This window comes from Eschrichtius robustus, chromosome 3 (assembly GCF_028021215.1).
Source record: "Eschrichtius robustus isolate mEscRob2 chromosome 3, mEscRob2.pri, whole genome shotgun sequence".
Taxonomy (NCBI): Eukaryota; Metazoa; Chordata; class Mammalia; order Artiodactyla; family Eschrichtiidae; genus Eschrichtius; species Eschrichtius robustus.
In genome coordinates this window covers 170,681,346-170,693,662 of record NC_090826.1, presented here as the reverse complement: position 1 = coordinate 170,693,662, position 12,317 = coordinate 170,681,346, and the positions used below count along the sequence as shown (strand labels likewise).

The window sequence follows — 12,317 nt, the reverse complement described above, 5'->3', positions numbered from 1 at the left end:
ATGATATAGAGAGAAATAAAAACAAGCAAGATGAAGTTACAAGTAACAGTAACAAAAAGCAACTACCTCTTCATTGATTAGTAACTTGACTTTTCAATCCTTAACTTTTTTTTATACCTATCACTGAAGAGGACTATTTTGAACTGTCTAGAATAATTGGTAACATAAACATAAACTCTTGTTCTTACCCTTATCAAGTTAAATGTTTTGCCTGAGTGAATAAAACCAATGACTTTAAAATACATTCGTAAGATGGAACTACAACTCCCTCTGGAGAGAATTTTTTCCCTGAGGAGAGTAGATTATACTAGTATTAAAAAACTGTTCAGTTTCTCACTTGACAAATTATAGTCATTGAAACCTTCAAACTATAGAGGAAACACTGTAATTCAATCATCAAAAAATTACAGATGTCTTTTTTAGGGACATTTCCAACGAATGAATTATTCTGCCAACAAAAGCTTAAATGAGAAATTCAACTTCTGCTTTCCATAGGTCTATTTAATTTAAAATATACATTATTCTGATTTGCTTCTGAACAGTCTGTCCTCATAAACTGAGTACTGGTTTTTCATTTAACAAGAACCTGAAGCTAGAAAGGAAACTGAATTCTAGAAGTGGGCAATTAATTTGACAGTATTTACTTTTTCCAATATGAGTATGTCAAGATCAAAAAGTAAATGAGAAACTGAAATCCTTAAACGTTAGGAAAAGGAAAACTTAATCTCCATGGTCTAAGAAAAGATCTTATTAGCGCTGAAGCAAATTCATTTCCGTTCTTCTAAGACAAGAAAAAAACAGAGATAATGTACTTGTTTCTATAAAGAGCACGAACCTCTAGAACCTATGACTTGTAAATAATTCAAGGGGCGCAACAAATTTTAGTTGGCTCTTCTTGGCCAAGGCACAGAAAGCATCACATAGCAATACAAAGCCAAAAAAAAGACTAAAGAACAGAGAAGCTGCTTAATTTCCTATGCCTCAGAATTATTCATCTTTTTCTATTTCTAAGGAAATGGAAATGGGAATATAAATTTCAAATTAGCATATTCCTTTCAGCACATAAAAATATGCAGCAATCTAAAATGACGAGGCCATCCCATTTTCAATAAGTAGGAGTTTCTTTCAAAACACCATGATTAAATCGGACTAGGTCTATAAGGTCCCTTCCAGTTCTGGAATTCTAATGACTCCTGTTGTCAAATAAGTGGCCTCCTGTATCACAGAAGAAGAAGAATGTTCTGATAATCAATTCACAAAAGGACAGAACTGAAAATATTTTTAAGCAGAAATAGAGTGTATCCTCCTGCTCTAAAGTTTAAAAACTAAGCATGCTTCCTTTGCTCAAAAACCTAAGAAATCTTTTAGACCTATCTTGACAAAAGCAACAACAAAACAAAACAAAACAAATCTGTAGACTTGAAGAAATTTAATATGCCCTATTCTTATTTCTACTCATTTTATTTTTCAAAGGAAGTCACTAAGGGCAATAATATATTATATATATTAGATAGAACTTACATAATTCTTTCCTACCACTTCAAAATTATGTTATTGATTTATTATATCCAAAGCAGCATAAAATAATGTGAGGGAATGTAAATGAGGATGAAGGTACATAAACACAGCTCACCAAAGCTAATTTCTGCATATTCTAAAACCAATTCAGTATCTTCCTTCCTTCCTTCCTTCCTCTATTAGAACAGTCTAATATTCAATTATTGTCCCTGTGAGAAAACTTGCCTTATATTTAAGCTAAATTCTTGCAATACAGGCTCAATTTTGCTATTACTTGCTGCTTTAAAAAAAAATACAGATAAAGTCTGATAATTATCTTAGTATCACACAAGAACCACATTTCATTTATCAGAAGAGCAAAAGTCAAAAAAACTGATAACACAGAAAGATGACAAGTAAGTGTGTAAATGGGCACTTCTGTTTACCATGGATAGGAATGAACCTGACCAATTTTGAGAGTAACTTGGCAACTATGATCAACAATTAAAATGTGAATTTCTATTATTCAGCAATTCCAATTCCAGAAATTTACATACAGAAATATTAGCATCATGGGTAAAAGCATATATAAGGATGCTTACTGGAGCATTTTGTTATAGCAAAAATATTGGAAATAATCTAAATGTTCATTGATAGGGGAATGGTTAACTAAAACCTGGTAGAGTCTTCATTGGAATACTGTACAGACATTAGGAAAAAATGCTATAGAGTTATATATACAGCTTGAAAAGATGTTGACATTAAACTAAGTAAACCAAAAAAGCTCCAGAATATACATTTTACAAGCATGAGTCCATGATATAAAATTTAAAATAGATAAATAAAATACCCAAGCGGTATGTGTGTGTTATTGTCTCAGCGGAAAGTCTGGAAGATTCTCACTAAGGTAGCACTTTATAATAGAACCTCCTGTAATGATGGAGGTGTTCTTTATCTGTGCTGTCCAATTAGGTAGCCACTAGGTAGGTATATGTGGCCACTGAAATGTAACTAGTATGACTGAGGAACTGAATTTTTATTTAATTTCTATTAATTTACACTTAAATTTACATAGCCACATATGGCTAGTGGCTACTATACTGGACAGCATAATACTAAAGTTTTAACATTTGGAAGGTGGGATGGGAGTAGCCAGAAGGTAGCTTATACGTCTGATTTTATATACTTAAAAAAAATAAAAAGAGGCAATGTGATCATGGGTAATTATCTCTCTCCTGACCTGAGATTCTCTCTTCTGAGGAATTTATATGTGAGGCTTATGCTCACATGATACAAAGAAAAGTGATCTGTGTTCAAGGGACTGTTTCTGGTCTTCTTTTCAAAGGAGGAATATGGCATGGCAGACACCGTAGAGTTTCAAGGATTCCCTCTCATGAGGAAAGTTCATTTAGGGTCTCAAAAGTCCCAAATGATATTAGCATAGTAGTCACTCAAAAATACTTGCTGTCTTATAGTTCCAGGATTGTCACTGTGTAGACCATTAAATAACATCTGAAGAATACCAAGCTAAGGAAAAGATTATCTCCCCTTTTGGAAGATACTGCAAAGGCCACCCAACTGGTCATTCTATTTCCACTTTCACCCACCATTCCCATTCATTCTCTTCTTTGCTGACAAAGGAAGGTGTTTAAAATATTAACCTGGTTATCCTGTTTCTCAGCTCAAATTCTTTGCATAGGTTGCCACTGCTATAGCTAGCAAGTTTCAAACTCCATCACCACTGCTAATGCCTTAGTCCTGTCTTTACTTCTGAAGGCCCTGATCTGGACTTGTATGAACAGCTCCCAAATGGTCACCTACCTCTAGCTTTGAACTACCCAACCTTTTTCAGAGACCCCAAATCCATTTCTCTGCAACTCAAATCTTGAAATGCTATACTTTTGCTTAAAACCACCAATGGTTACCCTCTGCCTATAGCAGAGATTCCCAGTAAACTGCAAATGGGTTACAGGTGAGCCAAGATATTGATCCTCTCAGCTCTCAGGACAGCCAAGTAGGGCCTGGGACTACTGGAACCTCTAGCAGGTCACCTCCCACCATGAACAGCTTTGTTTTACATTTTATGACCCATTTCTTTACTACCATACTAATTTATATATTTTTATTATGTTAAAAACACATAACATAAAAATTATCATCGTAACCATTTTTAAGTGTACAGTTCAGTAATGTTAAGTATATTCACACTGTTATAAAACAGATCTCTAGAACTTTTCCATCTTGCAAATCTGAGACTGTAAAACCCATTAAACAAGACCCCTTTTCTCCCTCTCCCTAGTTCCTAGTAACCACCATTCTACTTCCTGTTTCCGTGAATTTAACTACTTTAGATAACTCATATAAATGGAACCATGCATTTATCTTTTTTGACTGGCGAATATTTCACATAGCATAACGTCCTCAAGGTCATTCGTGTTGTAGCATGTGATATGATTTCCTTCTTTTTAATGGCTGAATAATTTTCCGTTGTATGTATATACCCCATTCCATTCATCCATCGATGGGCATTTGGGTTGCTTCTACTCTTTGTCTTTTATGAATGTCCCTCTATGATCATGGGTGTGCAAATATCTCTTCTAGACACTATTTTCAATTCTTTTGGGTATATACCCATAAATGGGACTGCTCATACAGTAATTCTATTTTTTTATTTTTGGAGGAAACTCCATAATGTTTTCCATAGCAGTTGTACCATTTTACAATCCTACCAACAGTGTACAGAGTTCCAATTTCTCCATATCCTTGCCAACACTTGTTATTTTCTGTTTGTGTGTTTTGTTTTGTTTTTGTTTAATAGTAGCCAAGCTGGTGATTCTCATGATTAGTGATATTGAGTATCTTTTCATATGCTTACTGGCCATTTCTATAACATCTTTGGAAAAATGTCTACTCCAGTCTTTTGCTTGGTTTTTACTTGAGTTATTTACTGTTGTTGGGCTGTAGGAGTTCTTTGTATTGATATATTGTGGATACTAATCCTTTATCAGATATATGATTTGCAAACATTTTCTCCCATTCTGTAGGCTGCCTTTTCACTTCGTTGATTGCAGCCTTTGATTCACAAAAGTGTTAAAGTTTGATATAGTCCCATTTGTCTATTTTTGCTTTTGTTGCCTGTGCTTTTGGTGTTATATCCAAAAACTCACTGCCAAGTCCAATGTCATGAAGTTTTCCCCCTATGTTTCCTTCTAACAGTTTTATAGTTTTAGGTCTTATATTTAGGTCTTTAATCCATTTTTTGTTAATTTTTGAATGTGGTGTAAGATAATGGTCCAAATTCATTCTTTTGTATTTGGATATGCAGTTTTCCCAACACCATTTGTTGAAGAGACTGTCCTTTCCCCATTGAGTGGTCTTGACACCTTGTCAAAAATCATCTGATCATATACACAAGGGCTTATTTCTGAGCTCTCTATTCCATTATCCTATTTGTCTGTCTTTATGCCAGTACCACACACTTTTGATTACTGTAGCTTTGCAATATGTTTTGAAATTAGGAAGTAGAAGTACTCCAACTTTTTCCTCCTTCTTCAAAATTGTTTTCACTATTCAGGGCGTAGGTCTCATTTTTATGCATGCTATGATGAAAAAAAAAAAAAAAAAAGATTGGGAAGGACAGCCCTATAGAACGTCTTCAAACTTTTTGATTATACACACCCCAAAAGAGTTTTTCAATAATATGTATCCCTTGCACAAAAAATGTAATTTCTGATATATTAAACATGGATGTTTCAATATAGATTTATATCATCCTTTTAAATTTATTCAGTGGATTCTAAATACTACTGGGAAATACTACCCACAAACACCCATTTAAAAAATATGATTATCTTCTCTAAGAGTAATTCTTATTTCCATTCACTTCCTCCACAGAATGCTATTCTAATATAATATAGATATGTATCATCAGTCCAAAAATTTCTCCGCAAAAACAGATAAGAAGTGAGAAAAAGCAGTTTTCTTGGGATCAAAGGCTCTAAGTATTAAAAGTTTTCTTACTTGACTTATTGCAATTATTATTAGAAGCAGATAACTGAGAAAAACAACATACATTATCACAAATGTTGACAAATAATTATTAAACATAAATAGCAAAAATTATTTGGAACTCTCTTGTTAAGATGGATGGGGGAGTTTATGGTGCCTTAAAGGGGAGGTTTTCTTAAATGCCTTGGAAGCAACTTACTATAATAATATTTAAAATGTGTGAGAGGTGAGCCTTTGTTTAGTAAACAGGAGAAGGTAGGGTGGGAAAGTAGGCACTTATATAGGTGCATCTGGAAGCTGACCTACTTAAAACTATCTGTTCCCAAGTAAACTTTAGCAAATTTCCCTGTAATTCCCAAGGTATTCTTACTTCCTTGCTATTGCATAAAATCTAAACTCCTCTGCCAATCTCTGCAGCTTTATCCCACTCTTCCACCAGAATTTACTATCTGCATCTTTCTGAACCCCATGCTGTTTCACATCCCTTGCCTGACCATTTTCTCTCCACCTGATGGACCTCTATTAAACTATTAAGACATGGTGAAAATAACAGTTCCTCTGTGAAGATTTTCCTGAGTCCCCTAAACGGCGTGAACTTACACTCCTTCATTCTCCACCATCACGTGTCAAATTATAGCATAACACCTCTAACACTCATTTACTGGCTGAACGCTCCTTTAGGAGAGGGACTTATTTTATTTACGTTTAAGACTACTTTGTACACAGTAGGTGCTCAATAAATATTAGCTGAATAAAGGAATTAGACTGTTCATGTGTCAGTTTTGTCACTGACAAATATTTATCTCTAAGATCCTCTTCCAATTTTAAATAGCTAATGAAATCCAATACCTCTATAAATTTTCTGAAATTCCTATAAATATTTTACTTTCAGATTACTTTTCTCTCCCCACTATGGTCACAAACAAAAGAAAGCATTTTCACTCAGTATAAAAAAGTGGGTACTTTACACCATTTATAATATCCCAAAGTGATTCCATGATTTTAGGTTATCCTAAAAAGCATACTTTTCTCAGTGATTGGACAGAAACGTGACTTTAATTGATGACTCCAAGGTAATTCTCTGTATGCTTTACCTTCTTCTATCTTTCTGATAAAAGAGGCAAGAGGGAAAGCTGCTCTACCTCATTAGTATGGCAACAGAAAATTATTTTACTATTAGGTAAATTAATAGAGCCACAATATTATGATACCTAAATTACCTCCAAATATTTTGATTCTCCCTCTCTGTACATGTCTTATCTTTCTTTCCTTCCTTCCTTCTCTCCTTTCTTTTGCCTAACTCAATTATAAATATCAGACGGCTCTGGTATAGAAATCCAATCTCCCTGGAAATTATGTCACTGTAGGCCAGGTGGGGACCCATACTATTGCCCATCTCCAAAATTTCAAAGTATGAGACCAAATTTTATGTCTAAATAGATAGCACTAGATTGAGTAGAACCAATTATAAATATTTATCACTAATGTAAACACTGGGAAATAGTAGGGTTCAAGACCTCTTTTAAAGCAATAGAAGACAGTCTCATTTTATAATTGATGATACAAAGTAACGTAAAGTCATACTGTTATTCTCTGACAATTCAAATATAGAAGAGTAGTATCGAGATCTGGGTGCCCAGGTACTAGGTATCACTATGTCAATGGCAGCTATCCACATTAAAATTAAAAAATTATTAAACTAATAGATAAGTCTTCAAAATTATCAATTGCCTAGGACAAATCATGACAAGTAATTGAGTTTTCTTTTCTTTTTTTTTTTTTTGGTTTTACATACCCTCTAGAGATGAACGGGTATAAGAAATTAAAACTATATAAGCTAAATAAAATGATCTCATGATTTCTACTTCCCAATAAAGTAATCATTTACAACACTAATAAAGTGAAGAAAAGCAAAGCCAAACACCACCATAACTTCATTCTTACTCTAAATTTTCACCCTCACAAAAGTTTAGGTTCAGCTTTTCTTAATGATGAGCTCTTTACAAAGCCTGATGTTTTGTAAAAGATGGCCTGGAGTGATTACTGAAATCTGTAGTCCTAGTCATTTCAAGAATTCCAAGTAAACCATCTACAATAGGACAAGCTATTTTTCTGATTTTCATTTCTGAATTAAAGCACCATTCTAACTGTAAAATACAGATTTGGCAAAGGGGCTCACCGGTTAAGAGGTTCTTTCTCCATTTTTTTTCTGCTTGAATTGCTGGTAGCCACAATAATACCAACATACATATGCTATGGTTTTATTTAAAAGGGTAATAAATTAAATCATATTTGCAAACCCATAGGCATATTATAAATTAATCTAGATGTCTGGGGTATGACTATATTCCCAAATGCCTGGATCAAGTTCATAGCCTAAGGCTACCCTTCATTGTGTGACCTTGGACAAGTATTCAATCTGTTGGTGCCTAACTTTTAGCATTTATAAATGTGTCATACAATGTGGTAGCCACTAGCCATATCTGACTATTTAAATTTAAATTAATTAAAATTAACTAAAACTAAAAATTCAGTTCCTCAGTAGCGCCTGCCACATTTCAACAGCTAGTTCTGGCTAGAGACTACCATACTGGACAGTATAGACTTGGTGATGAAAAATAAACAAGATGAAATGATTTCGAGTGACAAATGAGAACAAGGGAGTAGGGGGTGACTGTTTTAGATTAGATGGTCAGAAAAGGCCTCCCTGAGATGTTGAGACTTGAACAAGATGCACCGAGCACGCAAGGATCTGCACAGAATATCCAATGCAGGGACAAGAGCAAGGGCAAAAGCCTCAGGCACGAATGGGCTTGACTGGTTTAACAACCAAAAAGTGTGTTTGAAGCGTAAGAAGTGAGGGGAGAAGAGTATGAGGTGCAAGAAGTGGCAGGAAGCAGGGCCTCAAGGGCCTTGTAAGCCATTTGAGAACTTCGGATTTTATATTAAGTGCAATTGAAAGACAAAGAGGGTTACAGAGAGAGGACTGTTATGATTAAATTATGTCTTTAAAAGTTCACTCTGACTGCTTTTGGTAACTAACTATAAGAAACCATTAAAATGTCTACAAATTACAAGAAACCATTAAAAAGTCTACAAATAATAAATGCTGGAGAGGGTGTGGAGAAGAAGAAACCCTCCTACACTGTTGGTGGGAATGTAAGTTGGTGCAGCCACGATGGAGAACAGTATGGAGGTTCCTCAAAAAACTAAACATAGAGTTGCCGTATGATCCAGCAATCCCACTCCTGGGCATTTACCCAGACAAAACTATAATTTGAAAAGATACGTGCACCCCTATGTTCATAGCAGCACTACCTACAATAGCCAAGACATGGAAACAATCTAAATGTCCACTGACAGATGAATGGATAAAGAAGATGTGGTATATATTTATATATACAATGGAATATTACTCAGCCATTAAAAAGAATGAAATAATGCCATTTGCAGCAACATGGATGGGCCTAGAAATTATCATACTAAGTGAAGTAAGTCAGAAAGAGAAGGACAAATACCACATGACATCACTTATATGTGGAATCTAAAATATGACACAAATGAACATATCTACAAAACAGAAACAGACTTACAGATACAGAGAACAGACTTGTGGTTGCCATGGGGAGCAGTGGGGAAGGAAAGGACTGGGAGTTAGGGATTAGTAGATGCAAACTATTATATATAGAAAAGAAAGAAAGAAAAGAAACCAAGAGTAGAAGCAGGAAGATCTGTTAAAAGAAGACTAGTGCCATCGCCCAGGTGAGAGAAGATGGTGGCCTGGACCAGGCGAGTGGGAATGGGATAGAGAAAATGTGTCCACGCTCTACATCCCCCGTCTACAGTCCTGTGTTCACCATCCTTCACAACCTGGCTCCTTGAAATAGGCAACTTCACTTCTTAACTCCTCAATATCTGGTAAATATGCTTTCTGCCCCCAACCCTTCCACTGAAGCTGTCCTAAGGTCCCAGTCACCTCCACCTTCCCAAAGCCAGTGAGCCCTTTTCCATTCTTATCCTAGCTGACCTCTGCTGCATTTGCAACTGCGGACCACTCTTCCCTTCATCAAATCCTCTCTCAATTCTGGGGCATTACTCTCACCTGGGTTTCTTCTCTTTCTGTTACTCTTTCTCAGTCTTCTTCCCATTAATCTCTATTTGACTCTTAAACTTCAGTGCTCCTCTATGGTTACATCTTCAGTCCTGCATTCATTTCACTATATTCATAACCCTTGAGACTGACTGACACGTTTCGCTGGTAACTCCCAAATTAATGCCTCTGGCCCAGGGATACTTACTAAGTTTTAGACCTGTTCTACTGGACTCACTGCATACATTGAAAACTGGACAAACTGCAAACATTTAAGATGAAAAAGGTCCAAAACGTGTTTCCTTCATTCCCCTTCATTAGAAACCTTTGCCCGAGCCAAAAGCCAAAGGCATCCTCAACTCCCTCTCCCTCACCAGCTACAACCCCTAGCACCAGATCCTCATTAGGTCCTGTAGATTCTACCTCCTTAATATCTTTCTAATCTACCTCCTGCTCTCAAGTCCTGCTGAACCTACTTTAGTTCAAGCTCGCATCACTTTTGCATGGATTATTGGAATAGCCTCCCAACCAATTTCCCTGCCTCCTATCTCTCCTCCACACTGCTGTCAAAGCACAAAACAGGTATTCAAAAACTTTGTTGATTACTTTAAGTACAAATCTGACCACGTCATTCCTCTGCTTAATGTCTTTCAGATGCATCCCACTCCTTTCAGAAGGCTCGTGATCAAGCTCCTTATTACCTTTACAGCTCACCCCCCACCCCAACCCTTTCCCTCATATTCTCCTCTTCAGTCATTCAGCCTTTCTTAGCTCTCTAAATATCATGCCATTTCAGGCCTCCCTTCCTCTGCATATGCTATTACCTCTCCCTTATTCATCTAACTACTACTTCAAAGGTAGGCCTAAGTACCTCCAATTCAAGGAAGTATCCCCTAGTGCCATATATATATATATATATATCTCAATCACACTGTATTGAGATATATATAAATTAACAAGGGGTTAATTTATTTGTCCCAGCAAATTATAAGCTCTTAGATGGCAGAGACCACCAACCTTATTTGATTTGCAGCACTACTGACTGGCACAGAGTAAATATTCATAAGTAGGTTTGATTTGATATCTTCTAAATTTTAAAAAAGGGAAGGAGTTTATTTAGTGGGCCTTTCATCACCATTCCAGTATAGCACAAAGTAAAAGCACTATACTACAAAGCCAAATGTGCTCTGGACATATGGCTTTGTAGCAGAGTGGAAATATGAAGAAATCAAACACAAAAAAACACACCGTTTCCATAGGAGAAATGTAGGAAATTCTGAGGAACTATGCAGTAGCCAATAAACCAGACTTGGGATTTCATACTACGTGGGCAAGTCACACTGTTTGATGATAAAAACAGGCGGACGGCTTCTCATCTCAATAAAGCAAATTAACTTTTCATGGCCATGCTACTGTAACTTTAGTTCCTGGTGCGGATTCTCACTCCCTGACAGGTTATTTTCCTTAGTTGAGAGCCGTCTACTCGCCACCTTAGGAGTCCCTCACTTGTCAATCACTTATTCTCTAAATGTGAATGGGAGGAAAGGGGATGGAAGAAGGGAGAGTGTGGGCGATGATAAACTCTGTCGGAAGGGGAGGCAGCAGAAGGCCACAGTCCCAGGCATACAGGAGCGTAGGGGTTGAGGCAAAACGAGGCTAGAGCGCTGACAGCTGGCAAGGAATGGGGAGGAGGATGCGACCGCGGAGCAGGCAGAGTGTAACAGGGGACCCCGGGGTGGAGGAAGAGGAGATGGAGGAGAGACAACTAGTTGGGGGTGGGGAAGTGGGATAGGCAGAGACCAGATGAAGCAAGACGCAGTGTTTGGCCAGAGGGCGGAGTGGCTTAGGCGAGAGGAAGACAGCAACGACGCAGCCAGGACGGGCGGAGGCGGCTTCAGGACGAGGAGGGCAAGGGATCCGCGTAGAGAGAAGAGAGGCGGCGCGGGGGCAACTAGGAGCCGCGGGGTAGAAGGGGCGGAGGGGGTGGGAGGCCCGACGCCGCCGAGCAGGTCCCGCGCGCGGAGGCGGGGAAGGGAGCGGCGAGGCGGGGGCACTTACTGGGATCCCTCCTCACGGTGCAGCTGGGGGTCTCCTCCCGCAGACGAGGGAAGAGGAAGTCCCGGGCGGCCTGGAGGTCCTGGAAGGTGCAGAATTGGACAATGGAGCAGGCCATGGCTCCGGGGAACCCTGTTCGGGCATTCACCTTACCTCACCACGCCCTGCCCCCCGCCACCCCGCCGCTGCTACAGCCGCCACCGCGGAGCCTGAAGAGCTTTAGCCACGCAGGGACGGGGAAACCAAACCGGAAGCTGTCAGCACCCTCGGGTCCGCCGCCCGGAGCACTGCGCATGCGCGGGACGGCCCAGGCGCCCAGGCTGCCGCGGCCCGGGTCACGTGACCAGCGGCGGCCAGCGGGGGTCTAACGTCGAAGCGGAGGCTGGGAGCCGGCTTTAGTCACAGTTCTGCTCTTGCACCCGGGATTGATCCCTTTTATTCATTCTGGCTGTTAGCCAGAGATGATCTAATTGGACGTTGTCCGCGCCGGCCTTTGAGTCATTTAACCAAGCTTCTTGATGGCCTACTATTGGCATGATCTTGATATTTCCGAGAATAATCCCTGTTAAGCTACTGGCAGGCCAGTGGGGGACAGTATCATGCAAGTATCTTGAATTTGAAAAGATTAATTTCCCTTCTGGAAATCAGCCCGCTCAAGCCTAGCTTT

General features: G+C 38.5%; 1 protein-coding gene across 1 annotated transcript in view; it reads right to left on the bottom strand.

Annotated features, from left to right (window-relative positions):
- The window catches only part of RAB3GAP2 (RAB3 GTPase activating non-catalytic protein subunit 2), an 88,213-nt gene extending 76,320 nt beyond the window's left edge, over window positions 1–11,893 (bottom strand). Inside the window, exon 1 of the mRNA XM_068541801.1 lies at window positions 11,654–11,893. Coding sequence (XP_068397902.1) covers window positions 11,654–11,768 — 115 coding nt within the window. The 5' untranslated portion in view covers window positions 11,769–11,893. The remainder of the gene's footprint in view (window positions 1–11,653) is intronic.
- Between the last annotated feature and the right edge of the window lie 424 nt (window positions 11,894–12,317).